Here is a 16,784-nt window from a genome sequence, read left to right as displayed (position 1 = left end):
GATGAGAATTTGACTCCGAGTTCTCAAAAGGCTGATTTATTATGTTATATGAAATTATATTATATGGAATTTTATCATATTATATCATATGAAATTATATGAAATGATATGAAATTTTATCATATTATATCATATGAAATTATATGATATGATATGTGAATATATTATATTATATGAAAATATGTTATGTTATATTGTTATGTTATATTATGTTATATGAAATTACATGAAATTATATGACATTCTACTATATGAAATTACATGAAATTATATTATATGAAATTACATGAAATTATATTATATGAAATTATATGTTATTATTATATTAATGAAATTCTATGAAATTCTATGAAATTCTATGATATTATATGATATTCTATTATATGATATTCTATTATATGAAATTCTATTATATGAAATTCTATTTTATGATATGGTATTATATTATATTAAATTCTATGAAATTATAATATATTATATAGTATACTATAGAATATAATAGTTATATAAATATATAATGATTTATAATATATATTATATAAATGTATAATAATTTATATTATATTATAGTATAGTGTATGATAGTATATTATAGTATATTTCATTACATTATTGTTTCATTACATTATTATTTCATTACATTATTATTATATTATATGAAATATTATAAAATTATATACTAAACCTATACTAAAGAAAGAGAAAGGAGCCATCAGAAGGCTGGACAAGAATGAATAATAAGCCCAGACACAGCTGGACTGGGATTGGTCATTAATTAAAACAATTCACATGGAACCAATCAAAGCTGCACCTGTTGGTGAGCAACCTCCAGAGCACATTCCAAGCCATCAGATAATTATTGTTTACATTTCTTTTCTGAGGCTTCCCAGGAGAAAAATCCTGGTGAGGGGATCTTGCAGAAAATACCGTGGTGACACCCTTTGCTCCTTGTCCTGTCACTGCAGTTCTTGGTGAAGGGTCTCTCTCTGGCTTCCCTGCAGGTCCCTTCTCACACTGCAAGGTTGCTCTGAGATCCCCATTCCTGCTTTTCTCCAGGCTGGGCAGCTACAACTCTTTCAGCCTGTCTTCATGGGGGATCAGCCCTGCCCAGCTCTGTGGCTCTCCTCTGAGCTTGCTCTGACAGTTCCATGCTGTTCTTACCCTGGGGACACCAGAACTGTACACAGCACTCCAGGAGGGCCTTCACAGGAGCAGAGTGGGGGGCAGAACCACCTCCTTCAATCCAGTTCTGAAATAAGAACAACAGGAGTATCTAGTTATCTCTGATGAGTACTCAGAACATGCTGGTGGAAAGCTGACATTTGTTCAGTGTGCTCCTATTGACTTTATCAGCACAATTCTGGTGCTCCAAATGGCAGGTGGAAAACATATTTCAGCATTGAATCTCTTGATTGGATTTTGATACTCAGGTGTGGATTACTTAAATCTCAGATACAGTGAATGGGTTTGTTGGTGTTTGTTATAGAGTGCTTTTTTTATTTGAGCCACAGTGCCTTGTGCACACTCACTCCCACTCTGGCACTTGGAAGAGCACAAGATTTGTTCCACACAAAACAAAATCTGCCATTAACTGTGAGCAAAACATCACCTGGTGTAGAAACCAGGGAGAGCTGCTCTGAGTGTATAACAGAATCTGGCTCGGGGTGGTGGCAGGATGAGAATTCTCCAGCTGAATTCCAGTATTTGACATTAATAGCACATTAAACTTGCTAATAATTCAAAGGAAATCAGAACTGTGTCCTTGGCTTGTGATTTACTTCTCTGTGCCTCAGAGGACAATGTACATAGTGAAGCTCAGCAGTACAGTGAGACTGAATGAATATTCAAAAAGGAGCTCAGGATCCTCAGATGAAAATTGCAAGAGAAATGGAGATAGATATGATTCCTGACACACAAGGTTGTTTTATTCCTGACACACAAGGTTATTTTTATATTTTCTCTGTGGGTTCCTTGTTTTTCTGAGAACAATGTGAACTCTATGAAGGAAGGTCTAAGTACTTTATTGCAACACCAGTGATAGAATGGGAGCTTGAATTTTATTCTGATTTAATTGCAAAACTTGTTTCTAGTCCGATTTAAGCACATTTTATATTATAGGACTTGGTGAAATAAATCAGAGGAAATGAAAGCAGAGTTACATTTCACAAAGACTAATAAAGCCCTGGTGGGAGGGGGAAAGGTGGGAATACATTTCCCTGCATTTGTGCAGGAGGCATAATGCAATGCTTGCTGTAGGTATGGCTGCACAAATTCAACACCTAACACCTGCCTGAAGGTGTTCTTTATTGGGTCAAGGTAAAAGTGCAAGTAAGAATTCACAAGAATTACACTAGAACTTTATATCTAAAAACATTTCAGAAGGACCATACTGGGTTGAGTTATACAATATGCATATAAAATATGTGTGACATCATTCCAAACCACCCTGATGTCCTCTTTAACAATCATTAAAGGCTGAAAAAGTTTTTTGTTCGTATTTAGCATCAAATACCTAAAGCAATCTGTATTAAGTTTTCATGCAGTGAAAAAAGAATTTGTAATGTCAAGCTATTATCTCTAAATGTGAAGTGGAGCCACTTCTTCCAGAAACAGAGCTGGAGATGGTGGACTGACTGATTTTCACTTTTGTTATCCAAAAGGCACAGAGCAAATGGCATATGTAACTTGAGAGTGTCTTGTTTTGTTTGTTTGGGGTTTTTCAATGAATTTGAATGAACAAAGTATTGATTCTGTTTGTCTTCATTAGGTTAAAAAGCTCTTGGAGCTTTTGGGAGCCTGACTCTTTGCTTGGCTCTCCTTCATGCTAATGTGTGCATGTTAAGAAATAGTTCCACTTCTAGCAAGTTGGAAAACTTTCTTCCCATTAAGTTAAAGTTTATATAAAGAGCTGGCTGGCTCTGGGTGAGGGGGAAGATAAAGAAATATGGAAACACTCAAAAAAAGTTTGGCTAAGTAGAGTAAGTTTAATCTACCTTTTCTATTTTATTCTGTTGGTATTTTATATCATGCTAGCAGTTTTAAAGAAGGTATGCTAGAGGATTGTTTGGCATTACAGTTACAGTTGACAAAATAAAGGAAAAAATTTGTCTGTGTAATTTCCTTTTTTGCTCAGTGTTCATTATGAGAAATGAGAATTAAGTAACACTTTATATATGACATATAAAGGAATCATAAACAATAGGGGCATGTTTAAATCAGTAGGGTTTTGCTAGTAATAAAAGGTTAACAGAATTTGGGGAATTTGATTCAATATTATCCCCATACATGGAAGATTTATAGTAAAACGATCTGAAGTTCTTTTCCCTTCAAAAATACTTTTTTTTTTCCTAATAAAAGCCTTTATGTCTATTCATAAAGTCCTAAATATTCCTTTGACAAAAGTTTCATTCACTAATCAAACTATAACTTGCAGCTTAAAATTTACATTCATCTTAGAAAGACTAATAGGTGAAATCTGTTTAGCTTTGCTCTTAAAAGTATTTAGCACATTTTTTGCCCAAAGGAAAGAATGTTTTCTATGTTTTACATATTAGCCTTGACAGTCCTCTCTGGCTTTTGAAGTGAATTTTTTGCACTATACCTTGAAAAGCAGACCAGGAAAATGAACACTGAGTGTGTCAGGGTTTCCAGATATGGCCAAAATAGTCAGGTGCTAAGGAAGGAACTTCAGTTAAACCTTAACTGCTCATTTTAGTCCTGAGCAAGATAGAGAAGCCTGGAGGTAAGTGAATGTGATTACAGCTGAGTCTTGGCTGTGCAGTAATGATGTTATATTGGGATCTTACCATCCTGTCACAAATAACTACTATTGTCTGACTGTTTTAATTAGATCACTACCATCTGCTAAAGCATTCTCTGTTTTGATGGGGGAAAATTTAATTTAAACATTTCAAGGTCACCAACTGCAGTGAGGAAAGGCCACTGGATGGAAATTGTTGTCTTTAAGAAACATAATGAGCTCCAAAAGACACAAAGCTCTGAGTGTCTTGAATGACTGTCTCCAGGATATGGAAGCAGTGTCCTTGCTCAGTACTGGAAAGTCCAGCCTTAGAACAATGTATTTTCATTATGTACTCTCATAATTGCAGCCAGATAGCAATTAAAGGCAATTGTCTACTGCAATGAAAGGCAGAAGACATGTGGAAAGAGGTGAATGCCATTTTTTCCCTATCAATTTAGAGCTGGGTATAAATGTCTACTCTTGCTTACTGCACTCTCAGTATTTGATGAGTGAAAGGAGTACTTTTACATCTCTTCTGGAAAATTATATTATGTCCTGTCCTTGAGATTTAGAAAGCATCATTCTGATGGTCTGACACAGATTGATCTGCCTTAAGCATGAAGTTTTATACATGGGTAGACTTAAACGGAGAGGCAAAATTATCCCTTTAGTACACAAGTCATATCAATCCCTCCTATGTAACTCTCCATATCTGTACTTTGTCACTTTTTTTTTCCTAATAAAAGCCTTTATGTCTATTTATAAAGTCCTAAATATTCTTTTGTCACTTCATTTGTTAGAGACTTAGCAGAAGACCCTTAAAATGCTGTTACAATTTAAAGGCAAAAATTAATGAGTTCCTAAATAATACTCTCATTATTTTTGAAAAAGGAAGTGATGTAAAAATATTTTTTTAATTTTTAAATTGTTGATTTTAATTTTTGGTTTTTTCAGCTAAGCTAAAATGGTGTGTTTGCACTGTGTAGGATGTCCATACCAGTGATATAAGATACATTTGTATGTGAAGAGTAATTAAACAAATTTACTGGATAAATTTATAGTACTGGGCTGTCTTAAATGTCTCTTCCCTAAAAGATCCAAGCTATGCAGAGGTAATAATTTTGGTATCACATCTCTTTAATTATTTCATATATATTCATAGCTAGAAGTGAAGTGCCTTGAAGGAATATTAATATTCCTGATAGATCTAAGAAAGGGAGCACTCTTTAATGGAGGTCAGTACATCTTTTTTTTTCAGTATTTAATGGTAGGTAGCTGGCAATTCCTTTGAACAGCTGAAAAAACAAAGTAACCACAACAAATACCTGTATTGTGCTTCTCCCCATTGATCTTGATCTGATACTGTCATTATGACCTTTGTTTTTTGTTGTGCAAAACCTTCATATTTATTATCCAGGCACGTTCTAAATTTCAGTGTTTGTGGATGTCATTTCTAGGCAGGTGCTGAATAAAGCATCATTCTCTGCCAGCAGGTGGCTGTGAAATCAGTACTTGCACAATCAAAGCACTTAGAACTTTGGAAGAGTTTGGAGAAGAAGTTCAATTGATGTATGCCAGGTGGCACTAGTTTCATGGACCCCCACCTGCATTTCTGTCTGAAGTGATGATAGCATTGTCTGACTTTGCTTTTGATACAGCTGAGGGTGCTGCCAGTTCTGTGATGTTTTTTAAAGTACTGACATGCCTGCTTGAGTGTGATTACAAGAACAGCTGTCACATCAGGTGGATGCAGTGTTCATTTTTTTATGCCCTTGACATCCAACCCATTAACCTTTTGGTCAGTGGCTCTGTAATCTGAATCTGTTTTCTTACAGGAGTTTTGTTTTTCTGTTGTGATGCCAGAACAGCTGTGGTTTCCCTTGATCATTCATGATGGTTTTGGGGTTGAGATGACTTTGAGGGGTTAGAAAGTTTTTTTTTTCTTACCTTCAAGACTGAAGGAGACGACAGGATTTTTTTGTTTTTGTTTTAAGGTTGTTTATTTTTTGTTATCTAATCATGTTTTTCTGACTTGCTTGTTGAGTAGGTCAGGTTGATGCACTCTGCTTTCAGGGCAGTGTTAGCTTTTTATACTAAAAACTATGTCTACTTTATTTACAATCATTTTTTAATAATTATTACTTATAATAAGTGTCTCTACCTTAAACTAATTTAAAAGCATTACTATTACAGCAAGAAGATGGAGGTTAAGAAGAAGGAGAAGGACAGAACACACTTAGATTTTTCTATTTTGCTTTCTGAACTCTTATTCTAAAAGCTTCAAAATTTTACTTTTCTACTCTGTGGTAGATTCACTATCATTCTACTCAAACTCTTGTGGCTTGTAACTCCTCACACAGAGTTGGGAATTGTTTCCATGGGCTAAAATCCAAGGCACAGGTGTCTTTGACCCTGTGCCAAGGTCTCTGAGCCCCCTGCCAGGGTCTGGAGTCCTCCAGGGCAGCCAGAGGAATTTCCTGGAGTTTTGTACCAACAGCATGGGACACAGGGTAAATGGGGATGAGTATTTTGCTAATTAAACAATCCAAAAGCATCTTCCTTCAAAACAACAGAAATGTGCTCTTTTAATCCTAGCTTTTTTATAATTATGTCCTCCTTCCCCCCATTGAATTCCATAACCTGTGATTAAAGCTCAGTCCTGAAAAAACTCTTCTGTAAAAATAATTTTTTAAACTGTGTTCAAATTCAGTGTCAAGCCTTGTGACTGGAGTTTCTACTTTCCAAGTCAAGTCATTGACTTTAGTAGGATCTAAAGACCATATTTGAATGCTTTCATGTATAACACACTTTATTCCACAGGGGGGTCTGACTGGAAGCAAGGTCTTCATCTAATTAGGACCAGCACTGTACACTCAAATAAAATGTGTTAGAAACCTGCTCTGATAGATTTGTTCTTAGAGGGAAAAATGCTTTTGTTAGAAAATCAGTTAACATTGTTCTAAAAATCCTCAGTTCTTTGATGATCATATTGAAAAAGAAACACTATGCCTGCTGGTACAAAACAAAAGTCAGCCTATTTACATGCAGCAATTTTCTTCTCTTGATTGTAAGTTTTCTAGGTAATATGCTAAATGTTTGTAGATTTATCAGATACTTGACTGTGACCTATACCAATCTGGTATGCAAGCAAATTTTTTTGATTTGGTGGCTGGGTTTTTTTTTCCCCCAAAACTTTTTAAAGCATAAAAAAATAATTAGTGTTTACAATTACACCTCAGCAACTCCACTCAACATTTCTTTAAAATTGTAGATTAACTTTTTGAAGACTGAAATGGAAAGGAAGAGCAAAATGATCCGAGACCTCCAGAACGAGGTAAGAGGAGCATTTGATTGTCACCTCCATTCAGATTTCATGTTGGAAGAGTCTGGTTTGGCTCCACGTGTGAAGCATGGCATTGTAGCAGGCAAGAAAGGCACCAGAGAAATCCTCTGAACAGAAAAGCCAACAAAGAGGACTGGGTGCATTTAGAAATAGTGTTTTATGGAATGCAGTGGTTGACTCCATGCTTAGTTTGAGACTTCTGTAACTTTTGCTGCTTTTTCAGAAAGGGAGTTCTGTAGGTTATTGACACACAGGGAAACTTTGTTCTTACAGTTATTGCTTACTTTAGAAATGCACAGCAAGAGGAGGAGAAAGGAAATGCAATATCAGAGCTGAGATTCCTAATCAAATTTTAAAAAAACTGAAACTCCTACAGTGATTTTTTTTAAGCTTTGTGTGCCGTGAATATCAATCCTAGATTGATCCCAAAATTCCAAATAAAATATATAGCATTGTTTTAAATAGTGTTTAGTGGTATTAAACTGAATTTACTTTGAAATTTGGTCTTGGAATCGAAACATGAAATATTTGAGCAGCATTATATTTCTTTTCCCCCTTATCCCTTTCTCTCCACACAATTTGCCTAAATCAGGATGCAGTTTTTCTTTCCATTCCTTCATTTTGCAAAGAACGTTACACTTGAAAATATTTTATTCATTTGATGCCTTGTTCTCTTGCCAGCCAGGCTTCTTGTCTTTATCTGCTTTGTTCAATTCTGTTGCTTTTTTGAACTATTCTATGTGTATGAAACCTTGATCTCTTTGGAGCTGTCATTTAAACAGGAATCTCTGATTTCCTTGGTCTATGAGATTGTATAGATATGGTCAATCTGAAAAATGTGTACATTGCTTCTTAAGTCATAAATGTATCCTAGTTTTGGAGTAATTATTTACAGTAGTCAGGAGGGGGCATGGCTGAACCATAATGTTTGATACCACATCACTTGCCAGGGGCAGGAAGGGGGGACTCTCTGATTTCTGGTTCTGTTTGAGAGAGAAGAGCATGGTGCCTGAAATGGTCTGGTACCCTTTTGCTTTCCGTATAATTTGTTTTTCTTACACCTTTTGTTACTAATATTGTTGCTGTTACTGTTCATTTTCTTATCTTGCTGCTATTTCTAGTAAATTGTTCTTGTCTCAAGCTGCAATTTTCACTTTTGTGCCTCCAATCCCCAAATCAATTCCAGGAGTGGAGAGTGGGAGGGAGGTGAGTGAGTGAGTGAGCTGGTTTGGGAGAGTCTCACTGGGGGCTGACCTGGGGGTTCTGTTCCTAAACCACAGCAGCAGGAAATGTCTCTTTCAGCTGCTCATCCTCTTCAGGCCATGCTCTCAGTTTCCTCTGTCTGCAGTCAAAAATGCCTTGCTGTCTGCTCTCATCTGTTACCACTGGATGCTTTGCAATTGAGCCTTTAAACTCTCATAAATCATATCAGCCTCATCCTACTGAGCAGTCATTAAAAATCTTTCACTGAACACAAATACCTCATTATTCAACACTCAAACTGTCTGATGATTTTTCTTTTTGTCATTGATTTGCTTAGGTAGGTCAGTAGACTTTTCTAATATTTACTGTATTTATAGCAAATTTAGAAAATCTACTTTGAAAGGAATCTTTCTTTTGGCACCAAATGTCAGCTACTATGTGGAAGAGGAACCAAAAGCTATTCCTACCTAATGGCTCTCTATTAAATTTTTATACCATGTTTGTTAGTTCCCTGAAAGTAACCACTTATATCAGGGTTTTTTTGGAAATTTGACTGAACTTATATGATATGATTTTGAGGAAATATAATGTTATTTAGGTCCTGCCTCCAAACACTGAATACACATTGCTTTTTAAAGTCTCATGAACTTGGATGTGCTATATATTTCAATATTTGATAGCATTTTATGTGTAGGTTTTGAAACAATCACCTGCATACAACTATATAGAGACAGATAATGAAAATGCTTCCTTCATAGCTGCTCTTCTTTCAAATATTGCATTCACCCTCGTTTTATATTGCCAAATTGTGAATTTTGCAATTTTAGGCTCTTCTGTGACTGTAAAAATAACTTCCTATTTATTTCTGCTTATTTCCTATTTAATTCTGCTCTTATTATTCTTATTTCCTATTTATTTCTGCCCTTTCAGTGCCATTCAGCTTTGCCTTTTGGAGATACAAATAGATGGCAGCAGCCTTCCAGCTGAATGCTGCAGCTGTCCTGTAGTGGGTGAGGAGAGGACATTGTACAGAAAGGCAATTTTTAGCCTATTCAAGGCTTTGGGGAAAAAAAAATAAACAACAACAACAAAAAAAAAGTCTGTGGTATTGAGGAGAAAATGTGCCAGGTAGAGCAGAAAGGGATTAGGTATCTCAAAATCATCTGGGTTTTAGAAGCCCTTGAGTGCTTCCTGCAAATACCACAGAAATTGTTGTCAGACTTCCAGCTGGAACATCGTGTGGATTGTGTTAATTTAGTTTTAAAGGACTGGCATGCAAATAGAGGTGCTCTTATTTCAAGCCATTTCTGTTATTGGCAAAGAAACCTAGAAGTTTGGAAATGCAGAAGCACCAGTAGAACTAAGAAGCTTGCAAAAATTTAGAATAAAATAGAATATGTATAAAAAGAGATAATTTAAAATTTTCATTTTTTAGATGGCCTGTTACAGAGTGAGCAGCTCACTTCTGGCACATCATATTGGGTCTGATAGTTGCTCATATCTGCCAGGAATATAAGCCTGTAAATGTTTCTATTTAATCCTGGACTGCTGGGACTTTGGAATGACACAGCTTTATCATCACTGGGGGTTTTGGATTTTGCGAAATAATTATGGATGATGAGACATGCAGCTGTTGAGCTGTAAGTTCATTAAAAGATTGCTTCTCTGAAAATTCAGCTGCCTTCAGAAATCTTGAAATACACTTTGCAGATAAAAATATGCCACTTTTAAATAGTCTGCATAGTCAGCTGTAGCTGAAAGAAACATTCATGAGAAGTACACCTGCTATGACCTAGACCCAGATCTTTACATCAGTTCTGAAAAGTACATAAGCATGAAAGTTATGAAATTTCCTGGCTAGATGCATTACTTAGATTGTCTGCCTATGACTGACAGACCAATGTTCAATTTGATATAACTGGATTGGATAAATTGCATTTTTATATCCCTTCTTTTCCAAAGAAGTATTAATGGGAAATCTACTGGCAGTCAAATTTGCTTTCCTGTCCAAACCTATTAATTATTCATTTCAAGTAAAAAAATCTAATAGGTATTGAAATGCATCTATTGAGGTAGATAATTTGGTTGAATTTAAAAAGGTGAAAAATGAATCCAGAGATTTTTTTTTTGTGTGTGTCTTCTGTTAGACTAAATGTCTTCAATGATTTTTTTGTTTTGTGCAGGATGGAAAAACTTTGGAGGAGGGGATTAAAATCTCTGTGCTTTTTCTTTCATCACCCTGAAATACAAAAAAAAAAAAAAATTCAGGACTAGAGCATCCTTTTGAAAAGAGATGTGCAAGTTTTGAGTCTGCACTCATCAAGAAGGCAGGCTCAGACCTTGCACAAGCTCCTTGTCATGCAGGATGACAGCTCTGGTTCTCTGTGAGGTGGAGCTGAGCTGCTCTGTGCTGCTGAGGCATGACCTGCCCTGAGGCACCTTGTCAGTAATCTGAGGTTTAAATACTGGGAATTGAAGGACTAGGGAGCAGAGAGAGAGGGAGAGAGAAGGTGAACTGGAATGTGTTAAGTGGTTACAGCTTTTTGGGTGTGACTTGATTGGATTCTATATAATATTGAAAAACTCAAACCCAGACCTGTTGTCTGACACTTGCTTAGCCTTAAATCACTGAAATTCAGTTAACTATTTTAGCTAAGCTGCCTGACTGTACAACAATTATTCAGATCAATATTGAAGATTTTTTTTTTTTTGGCACTGGTTTAGGCTTTTGTTTGTTCTTTTGCTTTTTGTTCTTCCCCAATCCTTACTAGCTAGTTTTCCTGATTCATGTCACCCCAGAACCTGCACCTAAAGAGCAAAGTTGACATGCTTGGTCTTTTGCTTTCTGTGTAAGCCTTTTCCTCTTACAGAGCCACTCCAGAGCAGCTGGGCTGCTCTCCATCATTCACCTCCCTGGGCCTTTGCAGAGGAGGCATCACTCACATCTATGGCACAGGGGTTTTCTTAAAACTTGGGTTTTCTTGATGTGTTTGCATTTCTAGATACAGAGAATGGTTTGGGTTGGAAGGGACCTTAAATATCATCTAGTCCCAACCTCTCTGCACTAAAATTTCAGTGTTTAATCAAGGCCCTGCACAGGAATGATGGACCTGGTGCACAGTCATCTTAAATACCCAGACAGACAAATTCTCACTTCCCCTGGCCTCCTTTTGGGCTGACAGTCTGGGTTGGGTTTCAACCTAGCTTTGTCTTCACTTGTGATGTCCACATGCCTCGGGTTTCTGTGGGTGAGATGACCCCCAAGGTGTTAGAAAGTCTCTTTTTCCCAGCCCTGGGACCAAAGAAGTCAAGATGAGTCAGTTCTGCTTTTCAAGGTTGTTTATTTTCCCTTCTCTGTTCCATTCCTTCTCTGCCCTGCTGAGCTCTGCCCAGCAGGTCGGGTTGTGGCACAGTCCCTGCCCTTGGGGTGCTGTTGGCTTTTTACTCTAAGAACCACCTGTGCTTTATTTACAATAATTTCCCAATTCCTATCACCTGTGTTAGACAGTCTGTCTCTACTCTAAACCAATCCAGAAGTGCCACCAACAGAGCAGGAGATGGAGGATAAGAAGAAAGACAGGATACACCCAGATTCCTCCCTCTTGCCTCCTGAACCCCCATTCTAAATCCCCAGAATTCTACTTTTTCACCCTGTGATAAATTCACTGTCATTCTACTCAAACCCTTGTGGCTTGTAACTCCTCACACAGAGTTGGGAATTGTTTCCACAGGCTAAAATCCAAGGCACAGGTGTCTCTGTGCCAAGGTCTCTGAGCCCCTGCCAGGGTCTGGAGTGCTCCAGGGCAGCCAGAGGGATGTCCTGGGTCCTGGCTGTGGCTGGTTATCTCTGCTAACTTCTGCCTGGGGCAGGCACTGGGAGCAGCTCGTGTCAGACTCAGCACAAGGACAGACTACATGGCTGTTTCCCTTGCAGTTTTCCTGGTCTTTCTAAGATTTCTCTTTATTTTGGGGTATGCAACACTTTTGTCTTAACCAGATGAGGTTGTTAAAGTATTCATGGAAGTTCTCCAGGTTCATAGACTTTATTCAGTTTTTCCAACCCATCAGCATATGTTGTTTTTTGCTATCTTGGTTTGTAATCCAGAAGGTATCTCAGGAAAGTACAACTAGCAAATTCTGATACAATTTTAAGGATCAGTTACCACACTCAGCAAATTATTTTGCATTCTGTTAATCTCAAGGAGGAATATGAGCATTCTTTGTGCACATTCATAGGCCTCTGGATATTTTAGTGGCTTTGACTTGAAGTGAAGAATTATTTCTCTTACTCACCAGATATTTTTGGTTCTATTTTTAGTATAAAAGGTCCTGTGAAGGTTGACTCAAAATCAGAATAATTGCTCTTAAAATTAATAAGCCTACATTCTATTCAGCAAAATAACTAACAGCAAGCCCCTGTTTTTCCTAAAGCATGTTTACAGTCCTAAAAATACCTTGCCAATGTATATAGACTGCTCCTAATCTAGAGAAAACACACTCAAGCAGATTTTACTAATACCATTTGAAAAAAATAGTTAAATACAATTTTGAGTCATCACATAGTGACAGTTGATGTTTTGCAAATGTTAAAGTAAGGAAAGAAAGACTTTAGAAAGTTTCTACCTGCAAACTGGGGGGGTGTCTGCAGGGGTTCCAGGATGAGGGAAGATGAGAATCTTGACTCCATGTTTCAGAAGGCTGATTTATTATTTTATGATGTATATTATATTAAAAGAGATAAGGATATATTAAAGAATAGGATATATTAAAGAAGAAATTATATCCCTATTATATATTATATCCCTATTATATCCCTATTATAAATTATATCCCTAATTATATATTATATCCCTAAAGAAAAGGATATATTAAACTATTCTAAAAGAATAGAAGGAAGGATTTGATCAGAAGCTAGCAAGGAAAGGAGTGGAATGATAAAATCTTGTGGCTGAACAGAGTCCCAACACAGCTGGACTGTGCTTGGCCATTAATTAAAAACAACTCACATGGACCAATCAAAGTTGCACCTGTTGCATTCCACAGCAGCAGATAATTGTTGTTTACACTTCATTTCTGAGGCTTCTCAGGAGAAAAAAAATCCTGGCAAAAGGATTTTTCATAAAATATGTCTGTGGCAGCAAACCACTCTCCTGTGCTTAAAAGAAGGAGCAGAGTAAGGTGGAAATTAAGAGCATAGCAGCATTTTACTGACTTTGCTCTTTACCTCAGTCTGCTTTGCCTGCTTAACATTTCAAACTGTGAGAACCATTCAAGAATGGATCCACAATCATGCAGCTCCTTTTAAACTTCTCCAGAGAAGATTTTAAATACACAGCACTCAAGCTCAGACCTTGAAAGCAAAGTCTTTTCGTGGCTGCCTAATGTGGGAAGCAGGAGTTCCTGAGCCCTGCTTTGCAGATCCTGGCTGCTCTGTTCTCTGGTATTAGATCTTGCTGTGCTTCCCACGTGGCTTTGGCTTGGATATTCACAGCCAGGAGAAAAAGTGCTGCAGTCTCCAGGGAAAATCTAGACCCCTTTTAATGGGCATCATGAGGGGCTGCATAAATGGGCCATTGTTGGTGGGTAAATTAATGGGAATGTTCAGCAGCCTGCCTTGACTCTGAGGTGCCTCCCATCCAGAATGTCAAAAATGCTGGAATTACAGCTTGTCGTGGCAATATTTGTTTTCTGGTTTAAAACACACCTTGTCCTCACACATTTTAGACCTTTATGTCTACCAGATGACTACCATGTGGTCTGAGAGGTAAGCAATGCTCTGCCAATCCAGCCTCTCCTTCTGTGAGTGCAGGAAATTGAACATATTTATCACTGATATAAAAAGCTCGTTCTTCTAATTAATGATGTGTCTTTATTACAGTGTTTGCAGTAAAATGACACACATTGCTATGTGCAAAATGCAGTGGGGACATTTACACTAGATGCACTGGAGCTAATCTAGTAGAATGGCTGTAACACTGTATTTTTATTTTGGAAATTTCACCAGAAATGAAAGGGTTTTTGATCCCAGCAATGCTTGACAAAGGTGATCAAGGGAAAGTGAAAAAAAGAGCAGAATGAAAGATATTGTGTCATTTCTCCTCTGCTTTGGGGAGGTGAAAGTGTGTCAAAAAAGGGTGCAGAGAAGCTAATTCAATATGCCAAGCATTACAAACTAGATGGACTCATGGCTGAGCTTCTGGCATATAAAGTCTGACATACTGACATAAATTCAGTAAGTTGCACTGAAGAGATTGTGATCTAATTTATGAAAATAGATTTAGAGGAAATGTTGGTATCAAGCAGTCTCAATCTCGCTTTTTGCAGGGAAAATAAAAATACAGGAAAAAATTTCAAGTCCTTCAGTAATTACAGAGTTGGATTTTTTACATTCAACTACAGTAAATAGCTCGTCCTTCTAATTAATGATGTGTCTTTATTACAGTGTTTGCAGTAAAATGACACACATTGCTATGTGCAAAATGCAGTGGGGATATTTTCACTAGATGCACTGGAGCTAATCTAGTAGACTGGCTGAAACACTGTATTTTTATTTTGGAAATTTCACCAGAAATGAAAAGGTTTTTGATCACAGCAATGCTTGACAAAGGTGATCAAAGGAAAGTGAAAAAAGAGCAGAATGAAAGATATTGTGTCATTTCTTCTCTGCTTTGGGGAGGTGAAAGTGTGTCAAAAAAGGGTGTAGAGAAGCTAATTCAATATGCAAAGCATTACAAACTAGATGGACTCATGGCTGAGCTTCTGACATATAAAGTGTGACATACTGACATAAATTCAGTAAGTTGCACTGAAGAGATTGTGATCTAATTTATGAAAATAGATTTAGAGGAAATGTTGGTATCAAGCAGTCTCAATCTCGCTTTTTGCAGGGAAAATAAAAATACAGGAAAAAATTTCAAGTCCTTCAGTAATTACAGAGTTGGATTTTTTACATTCAACTACAGTAAATAGCTTGTCCTTCTAATTAATGATGTGTCTTTATTACAGTGTTTGCAGTAAAATGACACACATTGCTACGTGCAAAATGCAGTGGGGATATTTACACTAGATGCACTGGAGCTAATCTAGTAGAATGGCTGAAACACTGTATTTTTATTTTGGAAATTTCACCAGAAATGAAAGGGTTTTTGATCCCAGCAATGCTTGACAAAGGTGATCAAAAGAAAAGTGAAAAAAAGAGCAGAATGAAAGATATTGTGTCATTTCTCCTCTGCTTTGGGGAGGTGAAAATGTGTCAAAAAAGGGTGCAGAGAAGCTAATTCAATATGCCAAGCATTACAAACTAGATGGACTCATGGCTGAGCTCCTGACATATAAAGTCTGACATACTGACATAAATTCAGTAAGTTGCACTGAAGAGATTGTGATCTAATTTATGAAAATAGATTTAGAGGAAATGTTGGTATCAAGCAGTCTCAATCTCGCTTTTTGCAGGGAAAATAAAAATACAGGAAAAAATTTCAAGTCCTTCAGTAATTACAGAGTTGGGTTTTTTACATTCAACTACAGTAAATAGCTCCAGTACATGGACCCAGATTTCTTTTTGTAGCTTTTGTATCAGTGCAGCTGTTCAGAGAATATTATCAATACTAGGTGACATTTGGAATGAGCACAGAAAGCAGGATGCCAGGAGATAACATAAAGACTAATGGTCTGGTTAGAGAGGAAAGGACTTCTTGGACAGTTCCTGGTGTACTAAAAGATAGAGGGAAATACTAGAAATGCATTTTTCTGAAAACAGGAGCATGTGCTTTTCATTTCTAGGCACAGTTCACTGCCAAATTTTGGAGGTGTAACTTTGCCAAATGTTACAGTGTGTTGGGGCAGAAACTCAGCATGGAAACCAACTCATTTTCTTTGGATATTTGGGGCTTTGTCCTTTTTAATACAATTCAGAATGGTGATTTAATTTCAGTGTTACATAGTACAGCCTCTGTTGTTTAATAATACATTGTTTGAGGTGACAATCAACAAATTACCTTTTTTCTTTGCTGAGCTTAAGTATTGAATCAAGACATCAACAGGAAAGGTTTTGTGAGAATAATTTAAAGAACTTTGGATGATCACATCACATAAAACACAACTGAAAATTACTGAGAAAATGTTTATTTCTCAATATGCAACCATTACCATTTTCAGGCATGACCCCAACCTCACTGAAAGGCTTCCTTGACTTTGTGATATTCACCCAAGTCCACATTCATGGCAGGACTAAGGAGAAGCTGATGTCCATGTAGAACTAGGGAGTGGTTAGAAGATGATCAGGCAGATCACCTTGTGTTCCAGATGTTCTTAGGAGCTAGGTGTCCCTTAGCAGGTTAGGCTGGTTTATAACTGCTAAGAAATGTTGTCTCCAACTCTCTTTTATGCCAGTCCTTAACTTCCTCAGTTTTCTGCTGAAATATTATATAGTCTGTTTGGTTGGAGGTTATTTTTCTGAAAATGTTTAGCTTGCAAAAACGTGCTATTTCCTCTCAA

The 16,784-nt window shown here is 36.9% G+C and overlaps 1 protein-coding gene across 1 annotated transcript in view; it reads left to right on the top strand.

Moving 5' to 3' along the window:
* LUZP2 (leucine zipper protein 2) overlaps window positions 1-16,784 on the top strand; it is a 125,873-nt gene that overhangs the window by 60,549 nt on the left and 48,540 nt on the right. The window contains exon 5 of the mRNA XM_059848152.1: window positions 7,014-7,076. Coding sequence (XP_059704135.1) covers window positions 7,014-7,076 — 63 coding nt within the window. The remainder of the gene's footprint in view (window positions 1-7,013; window positions 7,077-16,784) is intronic.

This window comes from Haemorhous mexicanus, chromosome 6 (genome assembly GCF_027477595.1).
Source record: "Haemorhous mexicanus isolate bHaeMex1 chromosome 6, bHaeMex1.pri, whole genome shotgun sequence".
Taxonomy (NCBI): Eukaryota; Metazoa; Chordata; class Aves; order Passeriformes; family Fringillidae; genus Haemorhous; species Haemorhous mexicanus.
This window is presented reverse-complemented; position numbering and strand designations above follow the sequence as displayed.